General features: G+C 41.6%; 1 protein-coding gene across 1 annotated transcript; it reads left to right on the top strand.

The window, feature by feature from the left end:
- The first annotated feature begins 68 nt into the window (after positions 1–68).
- On the top strand, positions 69–15,675 carry cptp (ceramide-1-phosphate transfer protein). Its single transcript, XM_072586484.1, has 2 exons — positions 69–207; positions 13,749–15,675. The coding sequence occupies exons 1-2, from the start codon at positions 89–91 to the stop codon at positions 14,269–14,271; spliced, it is 642 nt and encodes a 213-aa protein (XP_072442585.1). The 5' UTR covers positions 69–88; the 3' UTR covers positions 14,272–15,675.
- Positions 15,676–17,881: the final 2,206 nt, after the last annotated feature.

Genomic DNA, 17,881 nt, shown 5'->3' on the forward strand with positions numbered 1-17,881 from the left:
GGCCGGTGCGGAGGCGGGGCTTCCGGCAGGTAGCGCCGCGCTGTGATTGGTCAAAAAGGTACCCCTCCCTTTCGCGTGAAGTTCTAAGATGGCTGATCCGGACAGGTTCAGTTTGGCTGAGGTTCTGGAGTCTTTCAAAAAGTGCCTGAGTGACGAGGGAGAAATCCTGCAGGAGCATTACTTAGAAGGATGGAAAGGGCTGGTAAAGTGAGTGACTTAAAAAAAAATCATCTCGCTGTGTTGCCATCAGGGTTTATGGAGACTGCAGGTAGATGTGGAGAGGTGGCAGATGGAATGTAAAGTGGGAAAACGTGATGTTGATTTTTGTTTGGTAGGAAGAATAATTAGGACTATCTTAAGTAGAGCACAATTGTAGAATTCTGACATTGGTGTTCTGAATCACAAAAGACACACATCCCCTCTGTGTGAAAAGATTGCCCCTTAGATTTCTTTTAAATCTTACCCCTCTCACCATAAATGTGTCCCCTCTAGTTTTAGGCTCCCACCCCAGGCAAAAGGTCTTGTCTATCCATGCTCCACATGATTTTATAAACTTTCTATGTCTTTTCTCAGCTTCCAATGCTTTGGAAAAAAAAATACCCCAGTCTATTCAGCCTCTCCCTACAGCTGTAACCCAGGCAACATTCCTGTAAATCTTTTCTGAACCCTTTCAAATTTCACAACATCCTATAGTGGCCTAACCAATGTCCTGTACAGCTGCAACATGACCTCCCAACTCCTATACTCCATGCATTGCCCAATAAAGGAAAGCTCAACTTTCCTTTAGTGCTGCATTCACCATCCTATCTACCTTTGATGCCATTTTCAAGGGACTATGAACTTTTAATCCAAGGTCTCTTTGACAATAGGTGCAGGAATAGGCCATTCTGCCCTTTGAGCCTGCACCACCATTCAATCTGATCATGGCTGATCATCCTTAATCAGTGACCTGTTCCTGCCTTATCTCCATAACCCTTGATCCCACTATCCTTAAGAGCTCTATCTAACTTTTTCTTAAACGAATCCAGAGACTGGGCCTCCATTGCCCTCTGGGGCAGAGCATTCCACACAGCCACCACTCTCTGGGTGAAGAAGTTTCTCCTCATCTCTGTCCGAAATGGTCTACCCCGTATTTTTAAGCTGTGTCCTCTGGTTCGGCACTCACCATCAGTGGAAACATGTTTCCTGCCTCCAGAGTGTCCAATCCTTTAATAATCTTGTATGTCTCAATCAGATCCCCTCTCAGTCTTCTAAACTCAAGGGTATACAAGCCCAGTCGCTCCAGTCTTTCAGCGTAAGGTAGTCCCGACATTCCAGGAATTGACCTCGTGAGCCTACGCTGCACTCCCTCAATAGCCAGAATGTCTTTCCTAAAATTTGGAGACCAGAACTGCACACAATACTCCAGGTGTGGTCTCACCAGGGCCCTGTACAGCTGCAGAAGAATCTCTTTGCTTTTATACTCAATCCCTCTTGTTATGAAGGCCAGCATGCTATTAGCTGCCTTCACTTCCTGCTGTACCTGCATTTGTTCAGCAACACTCTCCAGACCTGACCATTAAACATATAAGTCCTACCCTGATTTGCCTTTGCAAAATGCAGCATCTCCCATTCATCTAAATTAAGCTCTATCTGCCACTCTTCGGCCTATTTGCCCATCTGATCAAGATCCCATTGTACCCTGAGGTAACCTCTTTTGCTCTCCACTATACCTCTAATTTTGGTGCCATCTGCAAGCTTACAATGTTTTCAATGTTTGCATCCAAATTGTTTATACAAATGATGAAAAGCATTGGACCGAGCATCAATTCCTGTAGCACTCTGCTGGTCAGAGGCCTCCAGTCTTTAAAACAGCCCTCCTCCACCACCCTCTATCATCTACCTTTGAGCCAGTTCTGTATCCATATAGTTAGTTATTCTATTGTGATCTAACCTTGCTGACCAGTCTACCATGAGGAATCTTGTCGAATTTCATACTGAAATCTACATAGATCATGTCCATTGCTCTGCCCACGTCAATCCTCTTTGTTACTTCTCAAAAAACTCAATTCATGAGACATAATTTCCCACGCTCAAAGCCATGTTGACTAACCCTAATCAGGCCTTGTCTTTCCAAATATATGCAAATCCTTCCCTCAGGATTCCCTCCAACACCTTGCCACCACCGATGTCTGACTTCCTAGAGGAATAGAGTAAGGATGTTATGCTGCAGTAATATAACTCATTGATGAGATTGCATATTGTGGATGTTTGTGGGATGGGGATGGTTCAGAGGAGGCTTAGAATCCGAAGCGCTACAGTGCAAATAGAGGCCACAGAAGCTGGAGGTAAGCTCTGATTCTAGGCACTGTGAAGCAGCAATGCTAACTACTTTGCTATCCCAACATACAATTGCTTCCTGGATTGATACCTGAAATGAGTGAATTGTCTTCTGAAGAATGGTTGGACAGACTGGTCTTGTGAAGGGGAACTTGTTTGAAATACATAGATCCCTTTTTATCTGGCCCAGAGGAAGGCATCATAAGCCTGTAGTTTCAGGTTTAAGTCCCACCTGTCCCAGAGGTGTTTCATAACATGTCCGAACAGGTTGATTAAAGTATAAATAAGATCTTGACTGGATGGATGTGGGAAGGATGCTTCCTCTCTGAAGTGAGCCTAGAACTAGGTTGTATTAATTATAAACCACAGTGAAGCACTGTTTTAAAACTAGGAGTTGGATTTTCTGTGAGGGTTGTGTAACCTTGGAACTCCTTGACTCAGAAGGATGATGACAAGGTCATTGTGTATTTTTAGGGTGGATATAGTTTGTTTTTGTTAGGCAAGTGAATCAAAGGTTATTGGGAGTAGATGTGAATGTGGAAATCTAAACACTAACAGATCAACCATGATGTTATTGACTGTTGAAACAAAATAGAGGGGCTGAAGAGCCTACTTGTGCTCCTCATTTGTATTTTAGTATCATCAATTTCACTTCGTGTGAGGGCCCAAGCGCACATCTGATTTCATAAAATTAACAAGACAAACAGATGGGGAGAATGAGTGTATTATTTCTCAGTATGATGTTGTATGGAAATGATCCAGTTATTGCAAATTTGACAAATACAATTGATTAAAGTTATTCATTACATAGTTTTAAAGTTTAAGGATTGTGTATGTGAAATCATTATTTCCCAACCTACTAAGAAGCAAAAATATTGGTAATATCTAGAATTGTAGAGGGCCTCTTGCATCAGGAAAGAATAGTTTAAGATTTTGGGATGTTACCCTCCCCAAAACATTGGCCTGGATTTCTTGCTGAATGACAAAGCAAGGATATTTACTGGTGACCTCGAAGAAAGTTGTCCACAAAGATGTAGCAATCTCTGTGGCAATGTGTTTCCTCTTTGCTAATGGCAGTTGTATCTGGCATCAAGTCAAAGGAAATCTTGGTGTGCAGCAACAATATATACAAGCAGGATACAGAAACAATTGCCTGAAGTATTCACCAATTGCAAACAAAATCACTAAAAGCTCTTAATCTTTTGTTGTAAAATACATGATTACAACTAGATTTAAATATGTTTATTTTAAATGTGTAGAAATTTAAGTTTTACAAATATAAATACATCTTGGTCAACAAAGAGTCACTTTTTCAAGGGTTTTTAAACAATGAGAGAGAATAAAGATTCTTGTCACTTCATTGATTTTTTTTTCAGTGACTAACATTTTGTGAGTGGGTACTCAGCAATGTACATTTCTTTTGGGGGGGGGGGGGGGGGAAGGAGAGGAACATGCATCAGTGAGAGCAACTTTAGTGTTTCTAAATGAATTTGTGCATGTCCAGACTCCTGAAGTTGCTGTCAGTATAGTGAAGTAAAGGCAGCACTTGCTGTTGGTTAAATTGGTATGACCATGGTAATATCGGAGCAATGACTTCTAATCCACTCAAGTTTTCTTAGAATTCACTTTTTATATTTAATTCTATTCAGAAATGCCCTAATGCTTCCTTTTGTAAGCAGGATCGTGAGTCCTGCATGATATGTTGCCTGACCAGTGCCAGGGTGCAGGACATCTCTGACCAGCTTGAAAGGATACTGGAGCAGGAAGGCAAGGATCCAGTTGTTGTGGTCTATATTGGGACAAATAACATAGGCCAGCCTCGGAAAGAGAACCTGTTTGAGCATGATCAAGTACTAGGGATGAAATTAAGCAACAGGTCCTCGAGGGTTATAATCTCCACATTACTACCTAAACTACATGCAGATTGGTTTGGAATAAGAAAATTAGAAGTAAACATGTGGCTAAAGGAGTGGTGTGGGAAAGAGGGGTTCCATTTCATGGGGCATTGGCATTAGTTTTGGAACAGGACGGATCTGTACTGATGGGATGGTCTCCACCTGAACTGATCTGGAGCCAGCGTTCTAGTGAAAAGGTTAAGTCGGGTGGTCACTAGACTTAAACGAGTGAATCAGAGGTGGAAGGGAAGGGGAAAATGACAGGAATTATAATGGTAAATATAAAGGAAAGCAGCAGTTTAGCATGTGTGCAGGAGGGTTTAACTACATGGCAGACTATAAAAGAAGTAAAAAGGAAGGATAACTCAAGAGATTATTATGTACAAAAACTAGCATAAGGACAGCGTGGATGAATTAACAGCACAAGTCATCGCGAATGAATATGATTTAGTAGCTGTTGCAGAGACATGGTTGCAGGGTGGTCACAATTGGGAGTTAAGTATCCAGGTATATCAGATTATTTGGAAGGGCGGGCAGGGAGGTCGTGTAGCTGTGATATTTATGGACAACATCAAGGCGGTGGTGAGAGATGATATAAGTGCTGTGGAGAATAAAGTTGAATCCATTTGGGTGGAAATTACAAATTCTAGAAAGAGCAAGTTACTGATTGGTGATATTTTTATAGACTACACCTAACAGTATCACATTGGGGAAGGCAATAAAGAAATAACTAATGCCTGTAAAGACGGTATGGCAAATATCAGGGGGATTTTACACTACATGTCAATTAGTCAAACCAAGTTGGTCAGGTCAGCCTTGAGTTCATTGAATGTATCCATAATAACTTTCTTTAACAGTATGTAAGGGAACTGATGAGGGAGTAAGCAATCTGGGATCTGGTCCTGTGTAAAAATGAAACAGAAATAATGAATAATGCCATAGTTAGTGATCCTCTCAGAAGGAGCGATCACAATATGGTTGAATTTAGAATACAGATGGAAAGTGTGATTATAAAATCCAATACCAGAATCCTGTGCTTAAACAAGGGAGACTACAATAGGATGAAGGAGGAGTCGGCTGAAGTAAACAGGAAGCAAAGACTTTGTGGTGGGACAGTGGAGGACTTTCAAAGCAAAAGTATATATCAGTGAAAAAGGACTGAGAAAAGGGGTAATCTACCATGGGTGCCTAAGGGATTAAGGGAAGCTATCAAATTGAAAGAGAAGGCATACAAAGTGGCCAAGATCAGCAGGAAACTAGAAAATTGAGAAAGCTTTAAAGGTCAACAGAAAGCCACAAAGAGCTATAAAGAAAAGTAAGATGGATTGAGAAAAAAAACGAGCTCAGAGTATAAAGCCAGATAGTAAATGTTTCTGTAAATATATGAAACAAGGGTGGCCAAAGTAAACACTCATTCTTTAGAGGATGAGAAGGGGCATTTAGTAAAGGGAAATGAGGAAATGGCCGAGGCATTGAACGGATATTTTGTCAGTCTTCACAGTGGAGGGTACGAATAACATGGCAGTAATTGACAAAGTGACAAAAGTAGGTGAGGACCTGGAAACAATCATATCACGAAAGAGGTAGTGTGGGGCAAGCTAAGTGTAGATAAGTCTCTTGGCCCTGATGGAATGCATCCCAGGTGGGAGAAATAGCAAATGTGATGCTGCTGTTTAAAAAGGGAGATAGACAAAATATGGGGAATTATACACCAGTTAGTTTAACTTTGCGGGGAAGATGCTTGAGTGTATTATCAAGGATGAAATAGCCTGGCATCCAGATAGAAATTGTCCCATTGGGCAGATGCAGCATGGGTTTATGAATGGCCGGCCAAGCTTAACTGATTTTTTTTAGAATTCTAAAACGACATTACGAAGATGGTGGACAACAGAGACTCAGTAAATTTGGTATATCTAGATTTCAAAAGGCATTTGACAAGGTGCTGCATAATATAAAGATGCAAGGTGTTATGGGCAATGTATTAGTATGGTAGAGGATTGGTTAACCAACAGGAACAATAGTGGGAATAAATGAGTACTATTCTGGTTGGTGATTAGCGACCAATGGTGTGCATCAGGGATCAGTGTTGGGACCACAATTATTCACAATTTACATAGATGATTTGGAGTGGGGGACCACGTGTAGTCTGTTAAAGTTTGTGGATGACACTAAGATGAGTGGTAGAGCAAAGTGTGCAGAGGACTGTGAAACTTTGCAACAGGACTTAGGTAGTTTAATTGAGTGGGCAAAGATCTGGCAGATGGAGCACAATGTTAATAAATGTGAAGTCATCCATTTTGGCAGGAATAACGGTAATAAGAATTATTACTTGAATGGTAAGAAATTGCAGCATGGTGTTGTGCAGAGGGACCTTGTGCATGAATCACAAAATATTGGTCTGCAGGTGCAACAAGTAATTAAGAAGGCAAATGGAATTTTGTCCTTCATTGCTAAAGGGTTGAGTTTAAAAACAGAGGTTATGTTGCAGATGTATAGGGTGCTGGTGAACCATGATCTTATTGAATGGTGGAGCAGGCACAAAGGGCCAGATGTCCTGCTCCAAGTTCTTAATTAAAACCTTATTTCAAAGGATTAACATAAGGGAAGTTTAGTTTTCAGTGAGTTTGGAAGTTGTAATGTTTAATGAACAGAGCTGCTAAAGTTCTTGAATACCAGTATATGTTTTACTGACATTGTACATCAACAGACATTGGTAAAGTTTTCCATTTCTCCACAATGATAATGTAGATGTTCAAGTAGGTGCTTTTCTAGCACACAACTTACAAATCTTTAACCCAAATTTTGTGTTCTATAAATAGATCTACTTCATCACTATAGACTGGTGAGCCTGACATCGGTGGTGGGCAAGTTATTGGAGGGAATCCTGAAGGACAGGATTTTCATGTATTTGGAGAGGCATGGACTGATTAGGGATAGTCAGCATGGGTTTGTGCGTGGGAAATCATGTCTCACAAATTTAATTTTTTTTTGTTATTTCTTAAGATTGAGGGCAGAGCTGTAGACGTGATCTATATGGACTTCAGTAAGGTGCTCGACAAGGTTCCTCATGGCAGATTGATTAGCCAGGTTAGATCTCATGGAATACAGGGAGAACTAGCCATTTGGATATAGAACTGGCTCAAAGGTAGAATGCAGAGGGTAGTGGTGGAGGGTTGTTTTTCAGACTGGAGGCCTGTGACCAGTGGAGTGCCACAAGGATCAGTGCTGGGTCCATTACTTTTCGTCATTTACATAAATGATTTGGATGCGAGCATAAGAGGTACAGTTAGTAAGTTTGCAGATGACACCAAAATTGGAGGTGTAGTGGATAGCGAAGAGGGTTACCTCAGAATACAACAGGATCTCGATCAGATGGGCCACTGGGCTGAGAAGTGACAGATGGAGTTGAATTCAGATAAATGTGAGGTGCTGCATTTTGGGAAAGCAAATCTTAGCAGGACTTGTACACTTAATGGTAAGGTCCTAGGGAGTGTTGCTGAACAGGTGAACCTTGGAGTGCAGGTTCATAGCTCCTTGAAAGTGGACTTGCAGGTAGACAGGATAGTGAAGGTGTTTGGTATGCTTTCCTTTATTGGTCAGAGTATTGAGTACAGGTGTTGGGGGGGGTCATGTTGTGACTGTACAGGATATTGGTTAGGCCACTGTTGGAATATTGCGTGCAATTCTGGTCTCCTTCATATCAGAAATATGTTGTGAAACTTGAAAGGGTTCAGAAAAGATTTATAAGGATGTTGCCAGGGTTGGAGGATTTGAGCTATAAAGAGGCTGAACAGGCTGGGGCCGTTTTCCCTGGAGTGTCGGAGGCTGAGGGGTGACCTTCCAGAGCTTTACAAATTGAGGGGCATGGAGGAGGGTAAATAGGCAAAGTCTTTTCCCTGGGTTTGGGGAATCCAGAACTAGAGGGCATAGGTTTGGGGTGAGAGGGGAAAGATATGAGACCTAAGGGGCAACTTTTTCACACAGAGGGTGGTACGTGTATGGAATGAGCTGCCAGAGGAAGTGGTGGAGGCTGGTACAATTGCAACATTTGAGGCGTTTGGATGGATATATGAATAGGAAGGGTTTGAAGGGATCTGGGCTGGGTGCTGGCAAGTGGGACTAGATTGGGTTGGGATATCTGGTTGGCATGGACCGGTTGGACCGAAGGGTCTGTTTCTGTGCTGTATGTCTCTGACTCTAGTGAACAGCAAAGAAGGTTACCTTTGAGAACAACAGGATCTTGATCAGATGGGCCAATGGGTTGAGGAGTGGCAGATGGAGTTTAATTTAGATAAATGTGAGGTACTGCATTTTGGAAAAGCAAATCAGAGCAGCACTTGAATGCTTAATGGTAAGGTCCTCTGGAGTGTTTCTGAACAAAGAGACCTTTGAGTGGAGGTTCATAGCTATTTGAAAATGGAGTGGCAGGTAGATAGGATAGTGAAGGTGGCATTTGGTATGGTTTCCTTTTATTGGTCAGAGCATTGAGTATAGGAGTTGGGAGCAGCGAAATCGACGTTTCAGGCAAAAGCCCTTTGCCCGAAACGTCGATTTCGCTGCTCGTTGGATGCTGCCTGAACTGCTGTGCTCTTCCAGCACCACTAATCCAGTATTTGGTTTTCAGCATCTGCAGTCATTGTTTTTACCTTATAGGAGTTGGGAGGTCATGTTGCAGCTGTACAGGACATTGTAGGGACATTGGTTAGGCCACTTTTGGGATATTGTGTGCAATTTTGGTCTCCTTCCTATTGGAAGGATGTTGTGAAACCTGAAAGGGTTCAGAAAGGATTTACAAGGATATTGCCAGGGCTGGAGGATTTGAGGTACAAGGAGAGGCTGAATAGGGTAGGGCTGTTTTCCCTGGAGCATCAGAGGCTGAGGAATGACCTTTTATAGAGGGTTATAAAATGATGGGTATGGATAAGATACATAGACAAGATCTTTTCCCTGGGGTGGTGGACTCCAGAACTAGAGGGCATAGGTTCAGAGTGAGAGGGGAAAGATATAAAAGGGACCTAAGCGGCAATGTTTTCAGAGGGTGGTGGATGTATGGAATGAGCTGCCAGAAGAAGTGATGGAGGCTGGTACAATTACAGCATTTAAAGGGCATCTGGATGGGTATATGAACACAAGGTTTTATATGGCAATGGGCCAAGTGCTGGCAATTGGGACTAGATTAGGTTAGGATATCTGGTTAATATGGACAAGTTGGACTGACTGTCTGACTCTTTTTATTATTAAAGCAAAATACCGCAGATGCTGGAAATCTGAAATAAAAAAATCATTCCAAAAACACACTCCAGATCTGGCAGCATCTGTGAAGAGATGAACAGAGTTATCATTGAGTCTGATATGGCTCTTCAGATGAAGACTCTTTAAGATTAGCACAATATGAGTTATGTTATAAGTAGTTCACAACAACCAGAACATTAGATTCGACTTGAATTCAGTTAATGGCTGGATTTGACTGAGGGATATGCATGTGTGATGTGTGCACGTGTGAATTCCACCTGAAAAATATTTCATAGGGAAATACCAAAGAGTAGCATTGGCATCAGTGTCTTTATAACCTGATGCATGCGAACTCCTGGAGATGGGAGAGATACTGAATGAATATTGTCAATTTTTACTGTGGAGAAAGAAATAGATTCTAGAGAATGCAGAGAAATAAACTTTGGTGTTTTAAATACAGTTTACATTACAGAAGAGGAAGTTCAGGAGATCTTAGAACATTTAAAGGTAGATGAAACTCCAGGACCTGATCTAATGTATATTAAATGAATATTTTTCGACAGTATTCACTCTAGGAAACGACAATGTTGTAGAGGAGAATACGGAGATACAGGCTACTAGACTTGGTGGGATTGAGGTTCACAAGGAAGAGGTATTAGAAATTCTGAAGATTCCTGAAGAAGAGCTTATGCCCGAAATGTCTATTCTCCTGCTCCTTTGATGCTGCCGGACCTGCTGCGCTTTTCCAGCAACACATTTTTCAGTATTAGAAATCCTGCAGAGTGTGAAAATAGATAAGTCCCCTGGGCCGGATGGGATTTATCCTAGGATCCTCTGGGAAGCCAGGGTGGAGATTGCCTAGCCTTTGACATTGATCTTTAAATCGTCATTGTCTGCAGGAATAGTGCCAGAAGACTGGAGGACAGCAAATCTTGTTCCCTTGTTCAAGAATGGGAGTAGAGACAACCCTGGTAATTATAGACCTGTGAGCCTTACTTCAGTTGTTGGTGAGGTGTTGGAAAAGGTTATAAGAGATAGGATGTATAATCATCTAGAAAAGAATAATTTGATTAGGGATAGTCAGCACAGTTTTGTGAAGGGTAGGTCGTGCCTCACAAACCTTATTGAGTTCTTTGAGAAGCTGACCAAACAGGTAGATGAGTAAATTGGTTGGTGTTGTACATGGATTTCAGCAAGGCATTCGATAAGGTTCCCCACAGTAGGCTATTGTTCAAAATGCGGAGGAATGGGATTGTGGGAGATATAGCAGTTTGGATCAGTAATTGGCTTGCTGAAAGAAGACAGAGGGTGGTGGTGGTTGGGAAATGTTCATCCTGGAGTCCAGTGAACCAGTGATGTACTGCAAGGGTCAGTGTTGGGTCCACTGCTGTTCTTCATTTTTATAAATGACCTGGATGAGTGCGTAGAAGGGTGGGTTAGTAAATTCGCAAACGATACGAAGGTTGGTGGAGTTGTGGATAGTGACGCGGGATATTGTAGGTTACAGAGAGACATAGATAAGCTGCAGAGCTGGGCTGAGAGGTGGCAAATGGAGTTTAATGCGGACAAGTGTGAGGTGATTCACTTTGGTCAGCGTAATCGGAATGTGAAGTACTGGGTTAATGGTAGGATTCTTGGTAGTGTAGATGAGCAGAGAGATCTGTGTCCAGGTACACAGATCCTTGAAAGTTGCCACCCAGGTTGACAGGGTTATTAAGAAGGCATACAGTGTTTTAGCTTTTATTAATAGAGGGATCGAGTTCAGGAACCATGAGGTTATGCTACAGCTGTACAAAACTCTGGTGCGGCCGCACTTGGACTGTTGTAAACAGTTCTGGTCACCACATTATAAGTAGGATGTGGAAGCTTTGGAAAGTGTGCAGAGGAAACTTACTAGGATGTTGCCAGGTATGAGGGGAGGTCTTACGAGGAAAGGCTGAGGGACTTGAGGCGGTTTTTGTTGGAGAGAAGGAGGTTGAGAGGTGATTTAATAGAGACATATAAGATAATCAGAGGGTTAGATCGGTTGGACAGGGAGAGCCTTTTTCCAAGTATGGTGATGGTGAGCACGAGAGGGCATCGCTTTAAATTGCGGGGTGATAGATATAGGACAGATGTCAGAGGTAGTTTCTTTACTCAGAGCAGGAAGGTTATGGAATGCTTTGCCTGCAACAGTAGTAGATTCACCAACTTTAAGTGTATTTAAGTCATCATTGGACAAACATATGGACATACATGGAATAGTGTAGGTTAGATGGGCGTCAGATTGGTATGACTGGTCGGTGCAACATCGAGGGCTGAAGGGCCTGTACTGCGCTGTAATGTTCTATGTTAATGTGTCCCAGAACATTGTGACAAGAAAGGGAAGATATTGAGACCCCTTGCAGAAATGTTTGCATTATCTATAATTATGGGTAAGGTGCTTGATGACTGGAAAGGGTGACTAATGTACTTTTGTTTAAGAAAGGTTGTAAGGAGAAATTTGGAAACTATAGACCTGTGAGTGTGACTTTGGTTGTGGGTAATTTGTTAGAGGCGATTAGAAAAGATAGGATTTATGAACATTGAGAGACAAAAATTGATATGGGATAGTCAGTATTGTTTTTTGAAGAGGGTACCAAAAGATTGATGGCAGAGTAGTAGACATTGGTTATTTGGATTTTAGTAAAGCCTTTGACAAGATTCTGAATGGTAGACTAATTATTAAAGTTGGATTCCATGGAATTCAGGGTGAGCTTGCCAATTGGATATAAAATTGGCTTAACTGCAGGAGAGGGGGATAGTGGAGGGTTGTGTTTCAAATTGGAGGCCGGTCACCAGAGTTCCACAGGGGTTGGTTCTGGGTTCTTTTATTCTTTTTGTCATTTTATATAAATGATTTTAGATGAGAACACAGAAGGCATGGTTAAGGTAAATTTGTGGACAAGGCCAAGATTGGTGGCATAGTTGACAGTGTAGAAGATTTTCTACGATTACAAAGGGATCTTAACCAAATGGGTCAATGAACAGAAAAATGTCAGATGGAGTTCAATCTGGATAGATGCAAGGTATTCCATTTTGGTACAACAAAATAATTATATATTAATGGTAGGGTCTTGGGCAGTATTGTGGGACAGAGAGACCTCTGGGTGCAGGTACGTTACTCTTTTGAAGTTTGCATCACCCATAGACAGGGTGGTTGAAAAGGTATTTGGCATATTTGCTTTCATTGTTTAGTTCTTTGTGTATCGGAGTTGGGAAGTGACGTTGAGCTTGTACAGACACTGGTGATTCCTCTTCTGGAATATTGTCTAGTTTTGGTCACCAAGTTATAGGAAGGATATTACTAAGCTCAAGAGGGTTCAGGAGAGATTTACCAGTATATTGCTGGGTATGGAAGTTTTGAGTTATAGAGAGAGGCTGGATGGGCTGGAATTTTTTTCACTGGAGTGTCAGAAGTTGAGAAGTAATCTGATAGAAGTTTACAAAATAATGAGGGGTATAGATAGTTAGTGGCAGTTGCCTTCCCCCTAGGATGGGGATTTCAAGACTGAGGCACATTTTAAGGTGAGAGGAGAAAGTTTTAAAAAGTCATGAGGCCTTTTTGTTTTACACAGAGGGTGGTTTGTGTGTGGAATGAACGTCCTGAGGAAGTGGTGGATGTGAGCACAGTTTAGAACATTTAAAAGACATTTGGTCAAATACATGGACATGAAAGGATTAGAGAAAGATGAGCCAGGAGCGGGTAGGTGGGACTAGTGGGATTATGTTCGGCATGGACTGGTTGGACCGAAGGATCTGTTTCTGTGCTCTGACATGATTAAAAGTTCCTTGCCAAACTTCTGAGAGTTCCCCTCCTGAAGGTATTAATTCTTTGCTTGGGTACATTTGGTGTACAGCAGTGTTCAGTATATCCCCTGTACATCTGACACTCAGCTGAGTCATGAGGATTCATGTGAGTAGACTGCTTAATATTGGTAGCAACATTGTTGAGGCCAGTCCCATTCTGTTGGGTGCTTCTAGCAAAGGTGTAATAGGTAGTGATCATTCCCTCTCTAATCAGCAAAGTACAACATCTATTATTCCTAGATCAGTGGAAAATCAAGGTTTGAATTGGAGACCTTTCAGCTGCACCTTGCAAGATAAACTCCCAAAAAAGTAGATACAATTTGATTTCTAGAAGTAGTAACCCACTTCACAATGGAGTATTTGTTATTTTTAAAGAATATTGCTTCTAAATTTTTTAGATCAGTAGTTTACTTAAAACTTTTTATCTTGATGTTTGTTATAAATGCTAAGATATGTTTGTTTATTACACTTCAGATTTATGAGCAGTCTGGGATCAGCATTTTCCTTTATTTCAAACGATGCTGTCACCAAAATCCAAATTCTGGAAGACTACAGAAGTGGTGTGAATGGCCAAAAGTATTTGACCATTCAGTCGATGGTAAAGTACGAGGTTGATAACGAGCTCGTGGATCTGACAAAGCGGGGTGACCACTGGGACTCTGGCTGTCGTACACTACTGCGGCTCCATCGTGCCCTCAGGTGGCTGCAGCTCTTTCTGGAGAAACTGCGGGTAGCTTCTGACAATAGCAAAACATCTGTCCTTTGTACAGAAGCCTACCAGGATGTCCTGGCCAAATATCATCCCTGGATAATACGCAAAGCTGCAACTGTGGCCTTTTATATGCTGCCAAGCCGAGCAAACTTCTTTGAGGTTATGAATATGGGCCCAACAGAAAAGGTGGTGGCTATACTGGGAGAAGCACTGCCGGTCGTTGCAAAAACTTACGACATCACAGAAGACCTGTATAGTCAACATGGCTTGCTTGATCTTCCGTAATCCTGTACTTTGCACAAAAGGCTCACTTGTTCTACAATGTTGTGTATTTTAATGGTGATATTTGCAAATGCTGACTTCAGTAATCAAAGATGATAAAAATTACTTTAGTATTAATTAACCTGATGAATTGTTGGATATAGTGAGTCAGCACTCCCTTCACTGAGTATAAATTGCATCCCCCCCGCCCCCCCCACTATTTTCTGTACCTCTAAATGTGTTGACTGTTATGATTGAGGGTCTGAGCAGCCTAAACCTTGCCCAAGTGTCCATTCTTCATGTCTGAATGTGGGCAGAGTGTCTATTTCACTGTGGTATGTATTATAGTTGGCCTGAATCTATTGTCAATGATTTGAACACATTTGTATTTTCCAGTATGGTGTCACTGGACAGTGAGAAGGAATGCAAATTGTGACTGACATTGTTTATTCCTGTTAATCTTATCAAAGGGCAGCAAGATGGTGAGCCCAAACATAGGGTCCTGGCCAGAGGTAGCTCGCCCAGTCCAAGGCATGGGTTGGGCTCCACCTTGTCCAAAAACCCGTGACACAACTCTACTTGTATATGAGAAATTTGACCAAGAATGAGTCACCTCCTTTTATGTTTCTTTTTACTTTCTATAAATCAGCAGGTTTGAAAGGCTTCTTTTCCACTTTCCAGTTATGTTTAGTTTCTTATCTTTTGAGCAAATGAGATCCAACTACAATACACTTGAAGATCCAAAATGTTCCCCTTGCAGGAGGTGTCTGACTTTCTGTGAATGTCTGTATTGTGTTTTTCAGATTCACTGTCCTCTGTTCTGTTCGGATTTGCATTTTTGTTAATCTCATTCTAATGTGTGAATAAATTACACTGAGTAAAAGCTATTGCAAGCACAAGCAGCAAAACCATCAGATTACTAACAGTGGAAGAGACTCATCCTGTTATTAATTATGCAAGAAATCAGATTGAACTCAGATTTTTTTAAGTTTTAGTGGAAACAGACAGTAGTTTACATTTTTGCACTTTTAAATTTTGGTATATGTTTTAACTGTATTAATTTGCAAGTTAGAAAATGAAAAGGGAATATATGTTAGTGCAAGAACAGTTTGAAGGCTTTCAATGGTCTGGCCATAGATGTACTGTCACTTGCTGTTTTCCTTATTGTCTTGGATCATGTGTTGGGTTGACAAAGCAGCATTCCATCCTGACCCCAGACATTCTCAGGCAGAAATCCATGGTTCACAATCACTACGCTTTTCCTTGTTCAAAGTTTGGGAGAAGATTTGTAGCTCGGGTGCTCGTTGTGGTTCTGTTCGCCGAGCTGGGAATTTGTCTTGCAAACGTTTCGTCCCCTGTCTAGGTGACATCCTCAGTGCTTGGGAGCCTCCTGTGAAGCGCTTCTGTGCTGTTTCCTCCGGCATTTATAGTGGCCTGTCTCTGCCGCTTCCGGTTGTCAGTTCGAGCTGTCCGCTGTAGTGGCCGGTATATTGGGTCCAGGTCGGTGTGTTTGTTGATAGAGTCTGTGGATGAGTGCCATGCCTCTAGGAATTCCCTGGCTGTTCTCTGTTTGGCTTCTCTATAATGGTAGTGTTGTCCCAGTCGAATTCATGTTGCTTGTCGTCTGTGTGTGTGGCTACTAAGGATAGCTGGTCCAGCTATCCTTAGTAGCCACACACACAGACGACAAGCAACATGAATTCGACTGGGACAACACTACCATTATAGAGAAGCCAAACAGAGAACAGCCAGGGAATTCCTAGAGGCATGGCACTCATCCACAGACTCTATCAACAAACACACCGACCTGGACCCAATATACCGGCCACTACAGCGGACAGCTCGAACTGACAACCGGAAGCGGCAGAGACAGGCCACTATAAATGCCGGAGGAAACAGCACAGAAGCGCTTCACAGGAGGCTCCCAAGCACTGAGGATGTCACCTAGACAGGGGACGAAACGTTTGCAAGACAAATTCCCAGCTCGGCGAACAGAACCACAACAGCTTTTCCTTGTCTTTATGGTCATTCAGATCAATTTGAATGTATCAACTAAGGGCAGCAAACATTTGGATTGAAAAAAGGACTGTTATGGTATATGGTTACAGGCAGTGCACGTAATCAGCTGTGCATTGAGGGAATGAGTAATCTTTGTTTATACCCATATAGAACATGAGTTCACTATTGCAGTTTAACAGCACCAGGCTATGACAAGGCTAGGGAAATGGAAATATATCAATTCTACAGATGCTGGAAACTGACAGTATGGAATTTGAGCAAATGTAAGATAAGATCCACTATGATGCATCTTGTGGTCCCTGAAGCTGCTATTTGTTGTCAAGACTGATCTATGAACACTTGATGCTGTGCTAATTTACCCCAGAAGAGCTGCTGTCTAAAGGGCACTGGAGAAAATAAATAGAAAAACATAAGTGTTATTTCACAATTATGGGTTTTAATTCCATGACGAGTACCAGAAGGTAATCTTGATGATTACATGCACTGAGATCAATATTGTTACCAGGATTTATATTTTCCCTAATTGTATTTGAATATTAGCTTTAATCAGCATTAATCTTTGATCAAGAAAAATCATCTTTTGATTTTTGTTTTTGGCTACCATATGTGAATGGGTTTGACCTGCTTTTGGAAGATTTTTATTTTGTTAATTCAGTTATGAATTTATCTAAATTTAACACACTAATAGTGTGAATTTTTGGACTTGAAACTATCCATCTTCCTCTTGAATATTGTGAGAAATTTTTCATGTTGAATCTGTATATCAAGTCGACTTGATATAAATTGAATCTTTGGAATTTCAGTCATTATGTTCAATGTATAAGAGGATTAAATTGTGCACAATTTTGATTTGTCATTGATGTACAAACTGTTAGAATACGTTTAAGTTTTGAGATGCGGGAACACTAATAAGCAAACTGAATTTCTCTGTAGCCTCGGTGTTACCCTATCATTTGCTTTGGGTGGCTAGATGTCTCAACATGGGCACTTCTAGACTAAAGCACAACCAAAATGTTGCTCCTGCCCTTGTGGGCAAGACTCTAAAAAATGATTTGGCAGTTACCTTTTTTTTTGTTCTGGTTGCTGTAGGCTCCAGTCAAAAATCTATTTAGGGGTCATAAGAACTAGGAGCAGGAGTAGACCATCTGGCCCTTCGAGGTAAAAACAATGACTGCAGATGCTGGAAACCAGATTCTGGATTAGTGGTGCTGGAAGAGCACAGCAGTTCAGGCAGCATCCAAGTAGCTTTGAAATCGACGTTTCAGCTTTTGCCCGAAACATCGATTTCGAAGCTACTTGGATGCTGCCTGAACTGCTGTGCTCTTCCAGCACCACTAATCCAGAATCTGGCCCTTCGGGTCTGCTCCACCATTCAATAAAATCATGGCTTATCTTTTTGTGGATTCAGATCCACTTACCTACACTCTCACTGTATTCCTTAATCCCTGTATTGTTTTTAAAAAAATCTAACTTTAAAAATGTTTACTGAAGTAGTGTCAACTACTTCCCTGGGCAAGGAATTCCATAGATTTACAACCCTCTGGGTGAAGACGCTCCTCCTCAATTCCTCCTAAATCTGCTGTCTCTAAACTTGAGGCATTTAGGATCTGCTCGC

This window comes from Chiloscyllium punctatum, chromosome 16, assembly GCF_047496795.1.
Source record: "Chiloscyllium punctatum isolate Juve2018m chromosome 16, sChiPun1.3, whole genome shotgun sequence".
NCBI classification, from domain to species: Eukaryota; Metazoa; Chordata; class Chondrichthyes; order Orectolobiformes; family Hemiscylliidae; genus Chiloscyllium; species Chiloscyllium punctatum.

Coding starts and splice junctions, on each gene's coding strand:
- cptp (XM_072586484.1), top strand. CDS start 89: ATGGCTGATCCGGACAGGTTCAGTTTGGCTGAGGTTCTGGAGTCTTTC. Junction 208..13,748: donor GGATGGAAAGGGCTGGTAAA/GTGAGTGACTTA, acceptor ATTACACTTCAG/ATTTATGAGCAGTCTGGGAT.